This window comes from Gymnodraco acuticeps, unplaced genomic scaffold, assembly GCF_902827175.1.
Source record: "Gymnodraco acuticeps unplaced genomic scaffold, fGymAcu1.1, whole genome shotgun sequence".
Classification (NCBI taxonomy): Eukaryota; Metazoa; Chordata; class Actinopteri; order Perciformes; family Bathydraconidae; genus Gymnodraco; species Gymnodraco acuticeps.
Window position 1 is genome coordinate 3256925 of NW_022989894.1, and position 22667 is coordinate 3279591.

The 22667-nt window shown below is 39.3% G+C and overlaps 1 protein-coding gene across 1 annotated transcript; it reads left to right on the forward strand.

The window, feature by feature from the left end:
* The first annotated feature begins 250 nt into the window (after positions 1-250).
* Positions 251-18402, forward strand: tbx5a (T-box transcription factor 5a). The gene is made up of 9 exons (XM_034204948.1): positions 251-613; positions 1308-1480; positions 2177-2271; positions 3585-3704; positions 4624-4771; positions 10224-10376; positions 13060-13151; positions 14572-14804; positions 15350-18402. The coding sequence occupies exons 2-9, from the start codon at positions 1337-1339 to the stop codon at positions 15940-15942; spliced, it is 1578 nt and encodes a 525-aa protein (XP_034060839.1). The 5' UTR covers positions 251-613; positions 1308-1336; the 3' UTR covers positions 15943-18402.
* The last annotated feature ends 4265 nt before the right edge of the window (positions 18403-22667 follow it).

Sequence of the window (22667 nt, forward strand, 5' to 3'; positions counted from 1 at the left end):
GACAGGGATTATGGAAAGCTTCAGGAGAGAAACTGGGGTGATGGTCTGGAAGGAATTATTAGTTGGTGTATAAACCAATGCTTTTCCTGCACAGACTGATCCATCACCCCCAACCCCCCGGGTTTACGTCGCGGACTCTGCTTCCGCTTCGCACGGTTGGTCATTGATGCGCAGTGGCGGGTTGGAGAGGGATCGCGCGCAAGAGAGAGAGTGAAACGTAGAATTGACCAGGCATAGACTGAGAGAGAGAGGAGGGGAGAAGGAGGAGACGGACCTGCTCCTCTGGGACTCGGATACAGTTTACTGCTATAGGTGCTATCACCGGACTCGACTCACAAAACGGTCTTCAGCTGTAAAATGCAAGATTAGGCACCGAGCAGCGCCTTGTAGCTGTCAACGAGCATATCCACGGTCACGGCTCCGCTTGTTGGATTTACAGTGAGAGGGGTAAAAAGAAGGATTCATGGAGATTCCGTGTAGTTTAATCGAGCAAAACGGCTGGATTATCTGATTTGGGACGGGGCATTGAACATTTTAAAAACGAACACGGTGTTTCTCTGTTTGGCCACCGCCGTGTCCAACTCTATAGCCAACGACGTGTTTTTGTTTTTAGGTAAGATCCCGCTCCTGTTCGGCTACGTGTATTCATTGCTGGTGTAATTCGTCGTAGTACAGGCTACTCTATGTTGGAGTAATCGCTGCCCTGTGCAGAGATTACACCGTGTGGGTTAGAGGATTGTTCTGGACATCACCATGTCTCGATGTAACAATAACGCTGATGTCTTTGTCTGGGGAACATGAATAAGAAATAAGGGTTCCTCAAAGAGAGGGGCGGGGGGCTGCTTCAATGTGCAAACTTAATTTCCAAAAAAAAGTGAAATAAATTAGCAATAACACTTTTAGTGTAAGGAATACTATTGTTTTTTTCTCAAATAATATATTGCCATGTTAATTTCCAATTCAAATGGCCTATGTATGATATTGTCAAAAGTCACAAAAGCTACAGTTTATTTAATATAGTTTTGATATCATAAATTACTTTGCTTAGGAAAACGTTCAGTTTAAGAACAAATTGTTTAACGTTATGTTTGGAATGTTATCTTTTATTACTGTAAGTCGTTTTAGATTTCAAATGCTGTAGCCTGTATAGCAAACATAACTTCCAAGAATAAGAATAACTTTGTGTTTCCATAAAGAGACAAAATAAAGCTTATATGTGTGTGTCTGTATGCATTAACTTATTTAAATCACTCTTACAAGGTTAATAGGTCCACTCTCACACTGACACCTCTGCTTGGGTCTTACAGCTGGGACAGTAGTTTTCGGAGCTCCGGTCATGGCGGACCAAGAGGAGACTTTTCCCATTCAAAGCTCTCCGGGTGGCTCGGATTCGAGAGAATTACGGACTGAAAATAAATCCGAGAAACCGAACGGGACCTCAAGCAAATCCCCGTCATCACAGACAACTTACATTCAGCAGGTCAGTTTCACTCAGTCTGCAGGCCTCACTGTCACTGATTAAAAATAAAGGTGTAAACTTAATTGTGTGAACAAGTAGCCAACCATATTGTCGTTTTGGGAGCAAAAATACAGACGAATAGTTACTTAAAATGTCTACTAATGGAATGGAGTAAGTCAATTAATCAAGTTAGTATATCATATTTAGTGTTTATTACAGAAGTGGACTCAATGCCCTGCTCGAATAATTATTTCTAGAAAATGCATTTGAGAAGTGAAATATCAGAAACGTTTCAGAGCAACTTTGGCTTGTTTTTTTATTATTATTAAATCGTATGAGTGTTCATGAGACGGTTTATAAATGATGTTATACAATATGTTAATTGTCAGACATTATTGCTGGCATTATTATACTACTGTAAGTTTAATGTGAATGCTAAAGACTATCTGGTCAGATAACACATCTTAACTTACCCAATTGTTCAATGTTTGAGTTTAAATGCAGTTTTCTTCTTTATGTGTCTTGATTATGTGGGTTTTGACTTGAATCTAACATATGATCAGCTATAAAAATGTGATTTTAACAACAGGCTATTTGACCAACTCTGAAGGCCTCAAACCCATGTTTGGCACCTCTGCGTAAACATTGAACTAGTTTGATAACATCAATCCTGTGCGCACTTTCGGCAATTGCCAATACTATACTTTATTTTTGAAGGGAATGGAAGGAATAAAAGTCTACCTGCACGAGAGGGAACTCTGGGTGAAGTTTGACGAAGTGGGGACGGAGATGATCATCACCAAAGCCGGAAGGTAAGAGGACAATATGACTAATATGTATCATTATTTTTGACAGGAAGCCACTTTTCAAAACAAAAGGAATATTGACTGGATGTCTATATATTTGTTGATAAGGCTTACTGTATTTGTATTTTATATTAACTAAACCTAGGATTAAAATGTATGCCCGTCTGGATTTTTCTGCATGGGGATTTGAAAACATTCACGAGGAACCAAAGAGAAAACAAAGAGCATCTGGTGGATGCTTTAGCTCTCTGTAACATCAGCGCATAGCCTACATTTTAGTCTGGGTGGCCCTATGGGGAAATACAATACCATCGACCAATCAGTCTGGAGAGCAGAAAGACAAAACTGTCCTAGAATGCTTAGTCTGCGCCTGTTTTGCTGAGCCATTTTATTTTATTTAGTGGAATTAACATATTTTATCAGCATGGGTCTTGTCTTATCCAATGACAATTGTTGTGTGTGTAATTGTACGCAGACACTATGCGTGACAACACTGTTGCTGCAACATAGTGTGCAGGGACAACATGTGTCCCGCTGTCAGCTCCACAGTTGCCCTCAGACTAACATCCAGTCAAAATATCGCTCATCCGCGGAGTGTGATCCTGCATTTATGCATGAGTATCAAAGTGGGCGCTGGCTCTCGGGTATGCCTATTACAAATGATGAATATGTATAGTTTAACATGGCTACATTTCATTGTGCTCTCCAGAACGCATTTGTTTTCACACAGCTGCACAAAGTCTCCATTATATTCCCGTCAGTCATTTCTCTCCTGTTTTTGGCGTGAAGTGATATTGCACAGCAGCTTCTCATTCGCCCGCAGCCCTTCCCTTCGGCTCATGAGACTGCTCAGCCTAACTCACATTATGTGTTTTTTTAATATGACAGCTACCAAATATCCGAATGATTTACTAAATGGATCTTGCAAAAGAAAAAATATCTGGCCCACAGGGAAAAACGTTTTATAACGCGCAGGTTTTTCTCTGAACCAATGCCCTGCTTTGAAAAAAAATGGTGACCTTTCCCAAACCAAATCAAGGCATTTATTTGTCATTTTAAACCTTCTTCCTGCATGGGCTGGTTGTACATTTTAATTTAGTTTGCACTTTGGAATAATGAAACACACTTCATATGCTTTATTCTGAAAAAAGAAACACAATTTGCTTTCGTTCTCAGTTTGTAATGTAGGCTACTTCTGCCCGCCAAACATTTTTTTAATGGCTACTGAAGAGGAACAAAAATGTTGCCTGCATGTTTCTTTCATTTCCTGCTTTGACATAAATACCATAGCGACACAAACTTTATTTTTTCCTTTACAGGCGAATGTTCCCCAGCTTCAAAGTGAAGGTCGCGGGATTAAATCCCAAAACGAAATATATACTCCTGATGGATGTTGTTCCTGCGGACGACCATCGATACAAATTCGCCGACAATAAATGGTATGTAAAGTATAACACGAAATATTGCAATAACAAACGTTTCTTATAGTCGTGCACGTCATTTCACAATAATGGGGGTTGTTCTTTTGGGGAGTTAATTCCAACAGGAACTTTTATATTGTTTTCCTGATGGATGAGGATCGGAAGTGAACATATTAATTCCCTGAGAATTATGAACTGTGTGTTTTCTAATACCTGCCAAGAAACTTTTCTGCAGGGAAAAAAAGTTCCTCGAGGTACTTTTTAATGATGTTGATGACTTTTCCTACCAGCCCTTATGCACTGCAACAAGGCTGTATTTCACTGTGGGGCATAAACATGCTATTTGTTTAGTGTCATGTCGATCTCTCTAACCTTGGTCAGGAATGCCTTGTTTGGGTCAGTGCCTCTCAATGAGGGGATACTTAAAGAGGATAATCACATGACAATACTGCCGATAATGACCTGTTCAACGCATGTCCTGGAACTAATTCTCCTCTTGATCTAATGATGTTGGAAAACAATGTCTACCAGCTCTAATCTGACCTCTGACCATACAAAACCAACTTCCCCAAGTATTTGGACATTATATAATTATACGTTGATCTATTTAAGTTGAAGGAGCCTTAATGAAAAGTGTTGAGGTAAACAACCTGACGCTTAAAGCAAGTGCGTAAATATATTGGATGTGCGTAAATGTCCTTATCCCTTATGGGTTAGCAGCATTGTCCTACTGATGTGTCCTTTTTTAAATCGCTTTATGTAATATTTGCTTTGAAATGCATTAAATTCAGATGTCATTTTGCAAAATTGTTGACATTTGGACAGTGTGGTTAAATGATGTGAAAGGGTGTCTAATTTACATGTTAAACTTAACGCATCGCTGATAGATGGCATATGGTTGTCAGCTTGATGTGTAACGGTGTGTGTGGCTGTTCAGGTCTGTGACCGGGAAGGCAGAGCCCGCGATGCCCGGCAGGCTATACGTCCACCCGGACTCTCCCGCCACGGGCGCGCACTGGATGAGGCAGCTCGTGTCCTTCCAGAAGCTGAAGCTGACCAACAACCACCTGGACCCGTTCGGACACGTAGGTGCCTAGGCCTATCATATATATTATTTAACCACATGTCTCTGAATGCTAATGGTGGCGTTTTTCCGTCCATTATATTGCACTTGGTGCGTAAAGTGGCACTTCAGCAAGGAGGATTTTTACTGGAAGTTGTACATTTTGTATTCATTTTTACAACAAAAGTTCTGCTTTCCACAGCTGAGATTTGAAGGATGACTGTTCACCTTTAATTTTAAAACTTTTAAAAATCCCCCAAATATGGCAAAATCAGACTCACATAGCTTAATCTGAACAAATATTTTATGGAGCGCAATTTGAGACTATTTCATAATAATTACAACTTTTTAATTGATGTTATAGTTATTCTAATTATTGTTTGTGTTTTACATTTTAAACTTAGTTTTTAGGGTTAGTTTTTAGGTTTTATGCTTGTATTTTCTTTTGTTAGTTTTCTTTGCCTGCCAAATACGCAGATATTACGATTTTAAAGATCATGATTTACAAAACAAAGTTGAAAAAAAGTACAACTTCCCCCCTCCAACCTGCTTGTGAAAACAGTGATGTGCATGATTAGGCACCATAAAGGCTGAATGTTGTCTGTTAAATTCACATTAACATTTTAACAGACCGAGATGTCAGTCACACCTCCACTTCTCCAGACAGCAGCAGCCTCCTATAAACTCACTGAAGCTGTGAAGTTTGGGTTTACTTTTTACTTTCTCCTTTTCATTGCTTGCTCTCTCAAATGTTAACTGCCAAACCTTTATTCTAAAATGCTATGTATTTGTAAAGCATGATCAAACCAAGCCGGTGGACAAAAGTTTACTTGACTTAAAAAAATATATAAACCTTTTTTTACTATGGCTAAAGATTTCGGGTTTTTTTTTATCTCAAAAACTGTTGAGTGACAGTAATAAATAAACTATTTATTTTTACTAATTTCTTTTGACTGAAAACACCATTAAACCCAAAGAAAATGTATAAAAAAAGACAATATTGATTAAGCTGCAATAACATTTTTAAATGAAATAACCTTAGTTTAAAGAATAATAAAATGTGTTTTTCTATTGGAGAACAAGAAGTTACTTTAACCCACATATACAAGTCAATGTGAATCATACATTTAAATAACACATGTGTAAATTACTCACTATGCATTTCACTGGCCCTTATAATGAATTTATTGAAATATATATAGTTTTCTGAGAAAACTGCAATGTGTAATTCCCAACACAGAACATCTTTTTAATTTAAACTCTTTACTATTGTTGGTGGTAAATTAGAACATATTTGGCTCCAGTGTCCTCTACTTTGCATTGCCAGGGTTTATTATAGCACCCCCATAGATGCATTAAAGTTGTAGACCTCCTGGAACTTAGTGAGCTTACATAAGTAGAGGGGAGCAGCTGGGCCTATTTTTTAAGAAAAAGGAAAGGAGCAATTGCACCCCCACCCACCGGCTCTGCACTATAGGGACTGTATGGTACCCATTTCCTAACTTTAACTCCTCATTATTCTACGCTCACTATCTGGCCTCAGGCTTCTGTGATTCTTGTCTTACCAAAAACAAGAACATCACTTACTTCATAAACATGTTGGCGTCAGGTTTTCATAAAATCCTAACTGAGGCCAAATTAGATGTCTTATTGTAGGAATGGAAAAGTACCACAATTAGCTCTCTGACTAATAGGCCCAAAGGAAAAACAATAATGAGGCTGGCATAGGTTACATCAATAGCTTCTCTGGTATTAAGTAGGTAGGTAAAAAGTATGTGGAAAAACACAAGAAATTGAATTAAAGTTTAGAAGTTATTGAAAGTCTTAATGTCAATCAGAGGTGTTTAACTGAGTACGGTTCAAAGCTTGAGTCAGCGAAAGGGGAAAAGGTGCTTTTTTTGTTGCTTACCAAAAATATGTCATTAAGAGGCAACATTAAAACATTTAGTCCTATTTAGTGATGTTTAATTTATTCCATCCATCACTCCTGAACGCAGATTGAGGGACTCAGATGGAAGTCTAAAATAAGACTGCATAAGTATTTCTATACACACAAACCACTATCTATCCACATGGCACCTACAGTAGTGGTTTCTGCCTTGCCAAAGCCCAGCTGGTGAAATGAAACTGGAGCTCGGTAGGAATGTGAGCAGTGTTGTACATTTTGGGTTAAAGTGCATTTTTGATTGGTTGCAGTGGTTCCTGGCTCACCCTCTTTCGTGCTGGGAGACAGCACCCTGGGATTCATAAATGAAACTCTGGTGGCTGGCCAGAAATGTATCCCATCGGCTTGTTGGTCCAGCTGGTTGAAATAACTTGTGGATGATTTATAATTACTAGCAGTGAGACATGAGACCAGAAGATATCGCTGATATCTTTAAAATGAGCCTGAAACGCTTTCTCTTAAGACCAGGATTGTGCTGAAGGAGAGATGCTAGTGTGTCATTGTGCAGCTTTTAAAAGAATGGCTGGGTACACTGTTAATATGTTTTAATATGTTCACATTATATCAGACATTTTAATGAGACACTGGTGTATGGAAAGTAACTGAGCTTTTTCTACCTTAGTGTTTACATATTAAGCCATTTTATACTTTTACAACATGATATTTCATCAAGACATTAACCAACCATAATGCAATACATTATTCATACAGCTCCAGTGTAGTGCTTCCATCTGCAACATTAAGGTGCTGCTTACTGAATAATGAATTTACTTTAGTTATACATTTTATACAATCAAAAGCTGAAATGAGCCATTCTACATAAGTAGTACTTTTATTTGTAATACGTAACCTCATTTGCTGTTGATACTTCTGTACTGTCACTCAAGTCAAACTTTAAATGCAGCACTTTTGCTTGTAATTAGTTATATTTACATTGTAGTATCTTTGGAAATGTCCTAAACCACCGCACTACTTTTTCTCCTCTAAGTGAATTCCTAAAAATTATTTGTTTTTGTCTCCGGCCTCATTCCAAGCTGCAGTTTTCTTCTTTGATCTCTCTCTCAACTCCTGGAATATTTCTCAGTGTTATTCATCTCCCCCCTCAATTCGCTCCTGCACTCGTCTCCCTGTCTTCCCACACATGTTTTGGCCAAGAGGGTGGAGTGTGAGGATTGCACTGTTTATATTTGAATGGCAGTGTGCGATGAGCAATAAATGATGGTGTACAAAGCCTGCTGATCCCGAGGCTCGGGGAAACTCTCTGATGTGGTGGGACTTGAAAGCAAAGGGCCACGGCTCGAGACCCAAAGTGATCCCTCACTATCATTAACTACTATCATCCAAAGGCTGGGGGGGGGGGTGTACAGGGACCAAGGCAGGGCAGCGGCTGGGCCGGGGAGACGAGGCGTGCGATGGGGCCCCAGTGGGTGGTCCCCCCCAACCCCCCCTTACTAACATACTGGACTTTGGGAACCCACAATCAGTGGACCATGCTATGTTCCATGGTTAAAAGTGTGTATTTAGATAGTTCCATGCAACTTCTAATGTCTCTCAGTGGCAGACATTTTTTAGCTCCCAAATCTCTTTAGTGAGGTGAATGACATGTTTGCAAAGATGGGATTGTTGTTGTGGCTTGTCCGACCCATGATGCATCTCTGGAGACCTCATGTAAGCCCTTAATGAATGCATGCATGGGAAAATATTTTGTTTAACCTACATTTTCTTTGCACCGTGTTCAAATGGTTTGGAAAAGCTCTTAAAGTAAGCATTAAAGCTTCTTTCACAAATCCAAACTGAGTGGTAGTGCTGCTTTATAGCTTGGACATGAGGATATTTGCATTATGACATGTCTTCACAACACAAGAACCAATAGTATCCCCCACTTAAATTAGGAAATCAAAACAGAGCTACCACAGACTTGGTTTTGGTTAAACTATTCTCACTTCTGCTCAAAGTAGGCAGCCCTAAACCCACTTTACTACAAATAGTTATATTGATGGTAAATCTTGCAAATGCTGAGTTTCCACCTGCAAGTCATCCACTCTTCTTATGTAACCAAAGTGACAGCTGATAGGGTCACTAACTTCCATTAAATCATCTTGCATCCTAAAGGTGAATGGCAGGCAGTTGAAGCCTTTTCACTGTCCTTTGCAAAAAACGATTGCACCATGAAATGAGATCACGTTCAACTGGACATTGATAATGCGTGACTGTTGTTTGTCTATGTAAGCCTCTACAGTTCACTTGGCTCTGAGAAAGGACTCGGGTTGTATCTGTTTAATACTATGGGATGCCCCCACAGGTACTGGAGGTCAGGGCAATCCCTTGTCTTCTCTCATGCTGGCAGTGAAAGGCAGGTACAAAAACAACCTTTAAGATAACAGATAAGAGGACTGCCTATGGGACAGAAAGGAGGGGGTAGATGGGTGTAAAGAAAAGAAGAGCCCTTTTTTTCAATTTGTAAATGTAAGTAGATCTGATGATGATAATAAAATACATTACTTTTCCCTAAGGTCCATGACCGTCAAAACGATTAAACTTAAGATCCACGGATGAGAGGGCCTCAAAAGAGAGGTTCAAGGCTCAAGTTCAGCTGGGCGGCGTCTTAATGTCGCCAAGCTAGCCATGGGTAGCAGTCATCACTTAGCATGTTGGTCAGATCAAGAGAGAGGACATGCTTATGTCGACCTATCACTCTCTTGGGAATGCTCCTTTTCTCCCAAAATGTTATAGTTGGAATATGTTTGGAATAACTATAAACATACTGAGTTTGGAGTTACATTGTTGTGTGGGTGGCTGGTAGAAAGAGGGTCAGAAGAAAGGGTTACATAAGCCTAAAGAAAATTAGATTGCATGGAGCCACATTTTATTTGAAATATTTATGAAAGCAATAAAACGTTATTTACATTTTGTTAGAGCACTACAAAATATTTTGTGTGACCTTTTAAATCAAAAGAAAGACACAAAGTACATGTAAACAGGTTTGATAAAAAACCCTAATCTTAATCTGATTTGTTAGAAATCTGTGAGATTAATGAAGTATGTTGTTTTAACAGAAGTTTCTGCCAAACCCCCCCCCCCCCCCCCCCCCCCCCCCCCCCCCCCTCAGATGTATAAATTCAGGCAAAAATGATGCCAATAAAACTGTTCAAATTGGGCATTAGTCAATATACTAATCCAATATCCTTTACCTTTCATATTGGATGTGTTATAATAATTAATTTGCAGAAACTGAAATGTATTGCAAAATGGAGAGCATTCTTGGCCTATAGGCTTTGTATTAGCAAATGTAGAAAACATAGCAACACATGAGCAATAATAACAGCTAACATCAAAGCAACAAAATTGAGGTTTTGATACATGCCAAAAAAGGGAGTTGGGGGCAAGTTTAAGGTTTTATTGGATGACAAACTCCTCCAAAACGTTACCCCTCAAGCAGCTCCAAATCCAATGTTAGACTATCTTCTGACATTTTGCTATTATGAAATGTAGTATCTAACGCTTAGCTGTACTATTTTCTTTTTCTTAGATCATACTAAATTCGATGCATAAGTATCAGCCGAGGATCCACATAGTGAAGGCGGATGAAAATAACGGTTTTGGTTCCAAAAACACGGCCTTCTGCACTCACGTCTTCCCGGAGACAGCCTTCATCGCGGTGACGTCCTATCAGAACCATAAGGTGAGTCCTGCACGTGCTCATTTATATTCTCTTTTACGTTTGTATTGAAGTCTTTGACATTGTAAATAGCAACTTTAAAATCGAGCTGTATTTTATAACGCGATTTAATTTTAACAATGTTTTAAACATAAACAACGCTGCAGAAATAAGCTACAAGTACACAAATGTCTTAATTCTTTAAAGAAAAAATATATAAATTACAAAATTAAAATAATAACATTTCACACATTGAATCCTGCTTGTTTTGAGTTGAATCTGTCGGTAAACTGGATCTGCTGATAGCGGGAGAGAAAATGAAAGGCGCTGTTCAGACGTTAAAGTAAAGCCTTTTCACTGTCAGCTGAAAACCTCTGATATCACATAGAGTCACTGACAGACGAGAGAAAAGCTCAGATACCCGACTAGACGACGTCTGACCTCAAGAGACTTGTTCCAGGTTCCAGGCCTGCAGCGCTTTGGAGAGCGAGACAAGCCGCAGATAAACCGGATAAACCCCAGTAGGCGACCTAATAAAACCCAATAACAAGAGGAACTGCAACAACCAATCATTATTATAATGATTATTAAAATCAGTTAAAGTATTTTTAAGGTAATCCAAATAAATAATAATGTGTAATGAAACCATGCTTGTTTGCAAAACTTTTTCTGAACTTTAAAATGTGAATTGGTTGTTTTGAGTCAGGGTAATAAATCGCGTTCATAAACTTAATAACCAAATTACTAAATGATCTTTAGTTATTATCGATGTATTCTATGTAAAAACGTTTACAAAAGAAAGTTTATTCTAAATAAACAGAAATGTTGATTTTAAACGGATGAAAAATATATGCTACAACACAACAGACAGTGCTGATGTATGAATTATAAGGCATGAGAAAAAGTTTTCGTAAAAATACATTTGTATTGAATGATTAATTATATATAATATAAATTATGACATATAATTTAGAATAGTTTCAAATATGTTTTCTTTATTTTTTCCGTTGAAGTTTTGGCCAGTTTACATTCCAGTAACATTAATTAAATATGTTAATAACTAATTGCATGAATTATAGCATTAACATTTATAATAAATATATTAATGTGACGCTATCATCGTTTGCTTGGGTGTGTAAAAGCTGAACATATATCGTTGTCTTTGTATTATTTTTTATTTAAAGCAAATCAAAATGTAGTAATAACTAAATACCTTTTTGAGGCCAGACAACTGTTGTTCGTCACTTTATTTACGACTTGAGGGGAAAAAGCAGAAATAAAACTCAATATTTACTCTGCTGGATTTCTGCGTGGAAACATCTTGGGAATACAGATGTGTGTAAACAGCGTCTGTTTAACATCATTTACCATATAGGCCTATATGTTCTAGTTTGGGGAATATGGGAGAGAGGGGCGAAAGCTAGTAATGTCCCCGCAGCCAATCGCAGGTCTCCGCGCTTCTGGGAACAGGAAGCCCAAATGACCGACATGCTGTAGAAGCCATTCATTATTTTCAAACATGTTATTGGGGGCTGAGATCGTAACCCCGGGCTAATTATTGGGGCTTTCCAGACCTGCAGGAAAACAAGAATTTCTGATTTGCAAGCACTTTAATCAAACAGTCTAACATCTGCCGGAGCAATATGTGCTGCAGGCATGTGTCCAATTCACCTGTTAGAATCTCAGCTAATGAAAATCCTCAAAGTGTCTGGTTTCAAGTATTTCCTGTCACTGCTGTGAAAAGGTCCCAAATGGGTTTTCTGAAATATGTTTTCCTTAAGAATAAAAAGAGAAAAATGTGTAGCTAATAACTCCATAGCTTATATTTACTTTAAATTCAATATATTTTTATTTTAGGTAAAGAAATTCTATATGCTTAAATAGCCAAAAGCATCTGGAAATATGTTTGTATGTTTTGGACAGTCTTGTAAAAAGGTGCACTCTTTGAAGTTTGAATTTCACCCAATTGTCTTTAGTGACTACCAAAATATTTTTTAAAGAATTCATATTTTGTTGGTCTTTGATTATTTCCAGAACCAGAGTGTGTTTTTGCAAAATCCATTTGTTTTCTCTCCAGTAAGCTGAACTCTGTATAACTTTGAAATGAGTAATTATTTGTCTTGTATTTCTTATTGGAATACCACAGAGGAAAAAATGCAAAAGCACTCTTTTTTTAGATCTCTATCTTTAAAAAGATGAAACAATATATAAATGCTCTTCCAGGCTGCATGCAATAACAAGAAGCTAGCAGAGTGTCACACGAGAGATTTTACGAGGTTTGGTGAGAGTGTCAGCCTGTGTGCAGACAAACCTCCAGTCCTGTCAGAAAGCTGGAAGCACACGAGAGCTGCAAACTAGTTACCTGCCAGAAACCAATGCTCACAAGAGGGATATCCCTAAAAGCATCTTAGGTTTCTTTAAATGTGATCTATTATTTTCTTTTTCTTGGTTAACTTATGAGCAGTTATGGATGCATCCAAAAACAGTTCAAAACTCGGCTCCACAGAAACATGTTGTAATACTGTCATCATCAGCCTCAAGCTAACAAAGACATTTTGCAATTTTCACATATTTATAGGTTAAAACATTTTCAAGAATGTGTGTGTTGGTTTTAATTTGGGCCCATATAAAGTTTTTAAATACAAGAACACACATTGCTTTAATTGAATAATATGTTACTAATTAAATGTTTTTTTGGCTGTTTTAGATAACCCAGCTGAAGATAGAGAACAACCCGTTTGCAAAAGGCTTTCGTGGAAGTGATGACATGGAGCTGCACCGGTTGTCCAGGATGCAAAGGTAGCTATTGAAAAAGTTGTATTTATTTTATTGATTCTGGGCTCATGAATACATTGAGCCAAACGTAATGATGTCAAATGAGAAGATAGATGTTGCTGGGATCACTGACATCCTCGTCACGATGTCACTTTACAAGCCCCACTCTAAAGTTATCCTTCAATCACCCAAATGCAAGCTAGTTATGGGTGTTATTTTCAGTGATGTAAGTGTAGCTCTTGACCCTCGGCCAGTTTTCACGCTCAAGACTTTTATGGCTGATCTGGCAGAACCTCTGACACACGAATGTAACATCTCCCTTCCACACAGCTCTTTATACCAGGATGTTCCATGTGTGTGTGTGTGTGTGTGTGTGTGTGTGTGTGTGTGTGTGTGTGTGTGTGTGTGTGTGTGTGTGTGTGTGTGTGTGTGTGTGTGTGTGTGGTGCGTGCGTGCGTGCGTGCGTGCGTGCGTGCGTGCGTGCGTGCGTGCGTGCCGTGCGTGCGTGCGTGCGTGCGTGCGTGCGTGCGTGCGTGCGTGCGTGCGTGCGTGCGTGTGTGTGTGTGTGTAACTGGTAGTCCAGCAGCCAAGGCAATACTCAACCACATAGCTCTCTCTCTATTATTCAGTCCAGATGAGGGATGGAGCGTGCATGCAAAACACATTTTCAAAGGAGAATATCTGCTTTTGAACATCACGGTCCACGCACCAAACACCCCCATTCTTTGGGCAGCTGATATACTTTTCTGTATTTAAATGTATAACTTGAAATCAGAGACCAGAGCAACAGAATAGAGTCCTTATTGAATTAAGCGTTTCAGATTAATGTAATTGTTCTTGCTTTAGAGAAAATACCTGGACAGAATCCTGTGCTTTTTAAGAAATGTCACACTTGAAAATATCAAACAAATATTAAGTAACTGGAAGTAGGTGGGTGTCATAATGTACTCCAACATTTTGAGTGAAATGCATTTCACCTATCAAAACTTGCAAATGTGCAGAGCATGGGTGAGAGTCCAAACCACACCATCAATCAAAGCTGCCCGTGTCCAATCCTACTGAGTACAGTAAACCATGCACGTCTGCTCTGAGTTACAATGTTGAAGGGAGAGCTTATTGCAAAACCTGGTCACTGTTTCAACTGAGAAGATTCCTGAAATCAAAGAGCCAATGTCGCAAAATGATCTATTGACGGATCCTGTGGATTAATAGGAGTGAATATATGCTGGGGATTTTACTGGGAAGGGTTTCCCTGGAGGAGCCCTCTGTGTGTGTCCTAAATTGGTGTGATTCACAGATGGTGAATGTTGTTTATTGGCTTTGAGAGAAGATAATTACAATACATCTAATTCATATTGTTTATTTGTTTTAAATACACTTTTGCAATGCTTTCGGGGTTCCACCCAACTAACAATTGTATTGGTGTGTGTTTTTTTGCACTTAGTACCAAGGAGTATCCAGTAGTGCCACGCAGTGCAGTGCGTCAGAGGGTGGGCTCCAGCCAGAGCCCGTTCAGCGGGGAGGTCCAGGGCCTGGCCACCCCGAGCACCCTGAGCTCCCAGTACTCCCAGTGTGAGAGCGGGGTGACGAGCACCTCGCAGGACCTGCTGCCTCAGTCAGGCTCCTACCCTCTGCCTCATGAGCACGGCCCGGAGTACCACTGCATCAAGAGGAAAGGTAGGAGACAGCAAAACACATCTTTACTGCAGTCAGTATCTGTGTTAATTGATCTTAACAAGTTAAATTGCAGCAGTCTTTGCCCCTTGCAAGCTGCACCCTTTTTTTTATTGGGTAAAAACTCCGATGCGTAACAGAAAAATAGTTCTGTAAATTCAACCCATATCATCAGTGAGAAAGTAAGAGCATCTATATATAGATATTTTGTCATGTAGATTATGGCCACTTTCCCACAGTTTTTCTACAAAGTTAAACAAAATGTGTATTTATTTATTTATTTGTTGTATGAAAGAATAAACATGCCTGATCTCAAACTGTGTATGTTAATATACAAGTAAATGTTTATTTGAAATTGTTTATTTGCATAATGAGCATTTCATGCGGATTAGGGGAAAGTGATAGTTTGTTTGGTGTTAGTTAATGGGAATTTGAGATTGAGTTTGCATAATTCCAGAAATGTGTTTGACATGGATTGACCTCAGATTTGTAAACGTAATGATAACTCTTGAGTAACACTGTCCTTAACTCTGTAATTCTTCCTGCAGTGGAGGATGACTGCCACTCAGGTGAGCACAGCTATAAGAAGGCCTATCCGGAGAGCTCGTCCAGTGAGGAGGACCATTACTACCGTCCCGTTGGCTACCCCCAGGGCCTCGGCCTGGCGGGCGGGCCCTACCGCAGCGAGTCTAGCCAGCGGCAGGCCTGTATGTACGCCAGCGCCTCACAGGGGGCTGAGCCAGTTCCTAGTTTGGAGGACATCAGCTGCAACACATGGGCCAGCGTTTCACCCTATGGGAGCTGCTCTGTCACCACCATGCAGCCAATGGACCGGCTGCCCTACCAGCACTTCTCCGCCCACTTCACCTCAGGGTCTCTGGTGTCCAGACTTGGCGGGGTAGGGGGCCACGCCTCTCCGCAGCTGGGCGATGGCCACCACCCTGCCATGTACCAGAGCTCCATGACCCACCAGACTCTGGGCCGCCAGTGCAGTCCTGGGGCTGGGATCCAGTCTCCAGCAGCGGGCCTACAGGGAAACGAGTACCTCTACACACACGGCATACCACGTACACTATCACCACACCAGTACCACACTGTGCACAGTGTCAGCATCATGCCAGAGTGGAATGAGAACAGCTAAAAGAGCTTTTATACACACTTAGATATCAATATTACAAAGGAAAAGAAACTAAGAAGGACCAAAATAAGGCATGGTTTAGATGAAGGTATATTTATATTTTTAGAGGATTTGTTGCTGATCATCTTAATTAGATCAGTGTTGGTTCACTGACGACAATGGATATTGGTGAGATGGTGTTGAAGTAGGAAAGCAAGCATCTTATCACTTATGTTGTTGTGACAGAATCTGCACTTATGAACAAATATCATGAACATGAACAAAGAGGAGCTGGACCAGAACATAACTGCGCAAGTGCAGAGAAAGTGAACACCGTGGGAATCAAACACTGATCAGAAGAATAAAACTGCTTCAGATGCAAAGCTAGAGGTCCCCGTTTCACGGTGTTCATTAGCTGTGTTGTTTCTTGGATGTACAAGACTCTTGTTTTGTATTCATGTTCCAAAACTGTCTAAAAAAATAGAAAGAAGGAAAAAAAGGATATTTGTCTACTGCCACATTATCCAGAGTTCTCATTTTCTTTTAAGTTTAACAACGTACTTTGTAGTTTAAAAAGGAAAAAGCAGATGGGAGTTTTTGTTGTGGCTCTTTGTTGGGTTTGCTTGCTCTTAAATATGTCCTGTTGCTGGGTACATTTACATGAACATCAAGAATTTGGCGTGAATGCCGTTATGAGACACATGACCATAAAAATCACAAGTAAGACAGCACTTCCATTAAATAGTTTATTCAGACATTTTGTGCAGACACCCTTTCTTAATGTTTAAACTGGCCACAAGCACATTTATAACCAAGCACTAATGAGCTATAAGATGAAGCAATGTCACATTAAAGAATAGATCTGGATTTTTAACCTGGACCTTAGTTTTCCAGTTTTTGTCATCATATCCGCAACTAAATTAGCTATCTGAAATCGTGATAAAAAATGTATTTTCACATTGTAACGTGACCTGCCTACAGCAACTCCTATTAACCTCCAGGTATATTACTAATACAATAACGCCCATTTAAAAAAATTCTTTTTGGTTGATTTGAGATTGATACGTACATATTACTTTTGGATGTGTACATTTCAACAAGTACACAAAAATGTTGCAGCAGATATTGTCTTGTTCCTCCAAAATGGAAGGACATTTGACTTTAGACTCATCATATGTCCAGAAACACTAGAGTTTCTCTGCGTCTTCTGGATGTGAAACAAGGCAATTGGTTGCTATCGCAGTAGACTTTATAAGGTGGTAATGTGTCAGAGCTTTGGGTTTGTCACCTTGTTGTGGTGTTCTTCTGCCCTCAAGTGGCCAACAAATCATTAATGCAGCTTTAATTGTTGTAATTATGTGATCACCGCTACATAAAGATTAGCAATTGGAGCGTGGTTGCCATTAAGTTGAATGGGAATGTCTTTCAGTTTGGGTCAAGATGTTTTTTACTGCCACTATAAATCCTCTGTTTCAGCTGCCGAACATCATATCAGTTTTTTTAGAGCTTTTGGTACTTTGCATTACAGTATAGCGAGAATTTATTGAAATGGGGAACATCTAACATAAGTAATAAGTCGTAGAGTACAGGCTTATGACATTGTGTCATCAAAAGTAATATGGAAAAATGACACTACTTGTATTTTCTTACAGCCATTGTTCGAATCTACAAAAAAATGATTGCACTCAACAAATAGTCAACAAAAATAAAAAAAGACATGGGGTTTTTATTACCGGCAATGATTTGACTAATGCAACACATTAAAATGATTATGTTGCAATCACAAGCAACACATGTGGTTTCAACTTAGTGTGTGTGTGATCTCTGTGGTTAATCCATGCAATTATCTTTGACCTTTTCAAGAAAATCTGTTCTGAGTTTCAAAAATATATATATTTTATTTGATAAAACACTCAATTGACAACTGACATCTTTGCAGTATTACATTAAAAAAAAATGTGCATGTAAAATAATATAAATATCAATCTCTCTTTATGACATAACAACCATGTTCCAATTGTTTGTTTCATTTCGTACCATGCTTTGATTGTGTGTGCTCTAAAATAATTGTAATCATCCCCAAAATGGCACTCTGACAATCAAACTAATTCATTATGCGTCACACAGAATGTCAATATGAAAATGCAAACATGTATTTGATACACATTATGAAGCAATGGGCAGTCTCACCAAACAAATGAGTGTATGTTAGAGGTATGTTTTACATGTGGAAAAAGGCAGATGTTTTATTGCATATAGTTGAAAGAATACTATTTATTGATAGTGTGTCAACTATGTCAATCAGCTTGCTCCTGAATGTATCAAAGATAGATGGTCCACTTTCTTTTTTTAAGCCTGTTTTTTATGATTGTTTATAGGATTTTCTAATCATACTTAAATAGAAATCAGGAGATTACTATACAGCTGTCAATATAAGATTGAAACACATGGATAACATTGTAAATACAAATGTACATAACAGAATACCTGCAATAAATTTAAAAAAAATTAAAGTGGCGTTCATTTGTCTGTTTACGCTGAATTCTGCTTATCCTTCCCAAAAAAAAACAGTTTGAGTTTGCAGGGCATTTACCGTAATTTGTGTCTGTAAACCAAACATGAGACACGGACTCCGCAGGACAAGATTATAGCATCAGATAAATGCAGTTGTTCGACACAAGTAATTACACTGCATGGCTCCCAGCATCCCTTTACCCTGTAGATAATCCAAGGGAATAAATGTCTGCTGTCTAGAAACAGTTGGTTGCAAGTTCAAGCTCTTTTACTAAACCAGGCACTGTTTATTAGGCCAATAGCTGAGTAGCCAACTACAGTAGATGTGATAGTTATCTCATCATGACTGTTTCTGTGGCATCCGTGGTCTTTAATGCGGATTTAACAAGAAAGCAACGTGCTGTGTCGCCACACAGAGTGGACAGGGGTGCTTTCAGTCACCAGTGAGGAGAGCACCTTCTCTTATGAGAGCTACTGATAGTTCTATGTGAAAATGTAGAAAGCTAAAGATGTGTTCCTACATTTACTGATCAACTTCAGTGGTGCAACATGCTACCATAAAATGATTTACCAACAACTAATTATCTTTCTTCTAAAGTGCAGTCAAACCAGATTGTGACGGTTGACATGTACTTCAGGCTTGTATGGACAGACAACATGAACTGCAGGGGCTAGCATAGCCAGCAGGCTGACAACAGCAGTATGAAAAGTTGTAAATTGAACAATTTATTATCAAACACATAATTGTACTCAATCCTATCAGTGTCTTTCAGCTCATTAAAGCCAAACTGTATCCCTATTTTCTTATTACGATGCGAGTATAGTGAAGTGTTGGGTATCACAACTCAGGTCATTTTTTGTGAACTATTTCTCTTGTGCAGTTTGAGGGTTAAATTAAAGTATATGGTGTAACAAAACAAAACAAAAATTCACCCCAGTAAGAAAACCTCCCTAACAACAATTAATGTGGTTTTACAGGGAAATGTCACCCTATAATTTACCATGCTTACAACATCATTAATCGAAACTGCATGTCATGTTTTAGAAACAGTATCATACCCTTTAAGCTCCTGTTACTCGTCCCTTATGGACATCTTTATTGATATATATTCTATTGATTGAATTAGAAAAAGCACTGTTTTTCACCCCATCCCTTGAACCTCACAATTTCCTAGTTTCTCTTCTGTCTTTCCCTGTCTCGACCCATCCCCTTTCCATCTTCATCTTTTTTACTCCCCATGATCCTGTTCCCAATCCCTCCAACCTCCCCTACTCTCTCCCCACCACCCCATGGCCAAACACAGTGACCTAGACTCCCAACCTCCTTTGATGTGAGCGATGTGACCCTTGCGCTCCAGATGCCCCTGTACCGCCAGTCTTATCCTCTCCAAGAGCCGGCACAGCCCACAGAGAGGGCCGGTCATTAACCCCGCACAACCCGGGCCTCCCTACTGCTTAAACACATGATGTATCACAACACCCACCCCCATATATCCCCTGATTCACCCAAACATGCATGTGTGGGCGAGGAACGATGATGCAATAGGCTCTTTAAACATTTAAAGAACGGGTCAGCGTTTCAAAGGGAGGTGCTGGAACCTTTGGCCACTGCTTCAGTTATCATGGCCAGTGGTTGAAAGTCTTGTGATATGTCAGAAGGAAAACAAATGAATGTCTAATGAATAGAAAGCCTGGATGATGAATTAAACTTCTCGCTGGAGCACTGCAGGTTTATTTGGATTATGAATGTATATATTTGCCATACCTGTGCTGATAGGGTTAGATAGGATGAAACGTTTTTATCTGCTAACTGATTGAATAAGATGAAATGTAAGAACAATAGTAGGAGAAGTGTTTATTATAATATGTTATAAGAGTACGCACATTGGAACAGCACTGAAATCCTTCCAGTTCACCCTACGTCTTTTTGTTACTTCAGCAGAAAGAAAATTAAAACAAGTCATCTTAGAGTAATGATGAGTCATGGCCCCAGTCAACCTTAAATCTGAAACCTAAACAAATCATAGTCTGGGTGCCCCACATGACAAAGGAGAAGAGTGCAAGAACAAGAGCATTCCTAAGGGTAGAAAAACGAGGGAGGGGATTACTTTATTAAGATGTACTGAAACATCCAACAACAGATGGATGAGCGTTGTGAACAAAGGGGGGTTTTCAGAGAATCAAATGCATCTTGTGCAGGAGTCACAAACATGTGTTTGAAAAGTAAAACTGCTGGAACGTAAGGTCACTCAGTAGACATTTTAAAACAACTTGGGACAGGCCATCAATGTCAGGGAGCTGTATTAGCTTTAAAATCTAAACATAGAAGGGGACATTTTTGTGAGTTCTCCTAAAAGAAACAGTGTTGTTCTTCTCAATGCAACTCTAATAAAGAGGCTCCGATCTGGGCCTCAATCGACAGAGCATCTGGGCCATCCACATAAAGAGGAAAATGCAAATATTGCTCTTTCTCACAGATAAAATAAAGTCTAGCACGCTTTTCCTGGCAGATTTCCAGGGCAAATGTTTGATGCCTGACCTGAGGTTTCTGCTGAGATGGCAGTGGGGGTCAGTCTGGAATTAGGAGAGACCTCCATCAGATAACACATTTTCTGGTTCATGTAAAGACGTCCAGCATATCAACGGAGACATGCATCATCGTGATGAGGAATCTGTATCTGTGCATGGCGGACGTTTTTTTTTTTTGCCTTCTCAGCCGGCCGAGACAAGTCCTGGGATGGGAGCGCTGAAATGGGAGCACAGACCTTTCCATCTCCCTACATTCAGTCTTTCAGCACCACTCCTGGCCACAGTCCTGGAGAGAGAGTGGGAGGAGAAGGGGGAGGGCAAGGAACGACCTCCGAGAAAGGCAGACGGGGATGGTGCAGTGTTGATAGGGGGAGAACCAGGGAGTATCTCAGAGCTAGGAAGCCGTGTGCAAACAGTGAAGCAATGTATTTACAGTAGCAGGAAAGAATTTCAACTGGAACTGCTTGCTGTGCGATTTTGTAGAATTAAACTAATATCTGCCTATATAAAAGATGTCCTTTCAGTCCAAAATCCTAAAGAAATGGGTTAGCTAAAAACGACATACTTTTCTTGCCACAGGGTAAATATCAGGCCCCCTGCTATTTGTTGATATATATAAATATATAAACAATATTTTTGGACAGCTTTACTAGATCTGAATATATTTCTATTAAAATGTAGTAGGTCATATATGAACCCGTTGTTTACCCGAACATTGCAATATCTGTCTTTATGCTGATGATACCCTGTATGCCTTACCTGAAACCTGGCCTTCTCCAGGTTAGGTGTGATTTTGATGACACGTCTTTAGATGTTTAGGTAGCAATAGCTAAGATCATTTGCTAATTATAAGGTAAATGTTGATTGAACAATATCATGGCAAAAGAATAATGACACCATTGGCGTTCAGATTGGCTCCCTTAAAGCCTCGGTCTCAACATGCAATTCAGTCTGAGACCGGGTCCTATTATGTCTTTATTAATCAAAGCAGCCGGGAAAAGTTTCAAAAGTTGTTAAAAATAACCAGAGGATCATTTTTATATTGCTGATGTCATTTTGTATCTGCATAAAGGTTAGTGATTGTGTTGGTTGCAGCAGCAGAGAACCTGCCTGCGAACGAAAGGGAATGATGTCTGGTTCTATCCACGCTATTTCCTGACTGAACTGCTATACAAATACATACTAGAGGCACTTATTCCTCTATGGTAGTCCTAGAGTTCTTGCCAATATGTACAATAAAAGTTTAAGTTTTATTTTATAAGTGAATGATTAACAAACCAAACACATGGAAGAGTTTTGACACTAACAGAAAGTAGATTGAAATGGAGGTATAAAGGACGGAGAAGGGGAAAAAGTATCAATGCACCGTTGTACAAGAAACAGATGAGAAATATAGTTTTTATCACATAAAGAATATTGTGTGATTCTGGGCCAAATCGATTTACAGTTACCGAAGAGAGATCTTTCTCTGACAGGTAAAGTATGAATGTGCGGCTTTACTTATCCCTAAAGTCAGTTCAGTTGGGTGAAATATTGAATTTGACCAACTACGCTATCCAGTTTAGTGCAAAGAACACACATCTATTCATCAATTACACAATGACATGGTGGAGACGCTTTTTAATCAAAGCATGCATTAATCAGGATTTAACAGTATGTTTTCATCAAACAAAAAGGATTCACTGTCTGGCAATGACAGACCATTT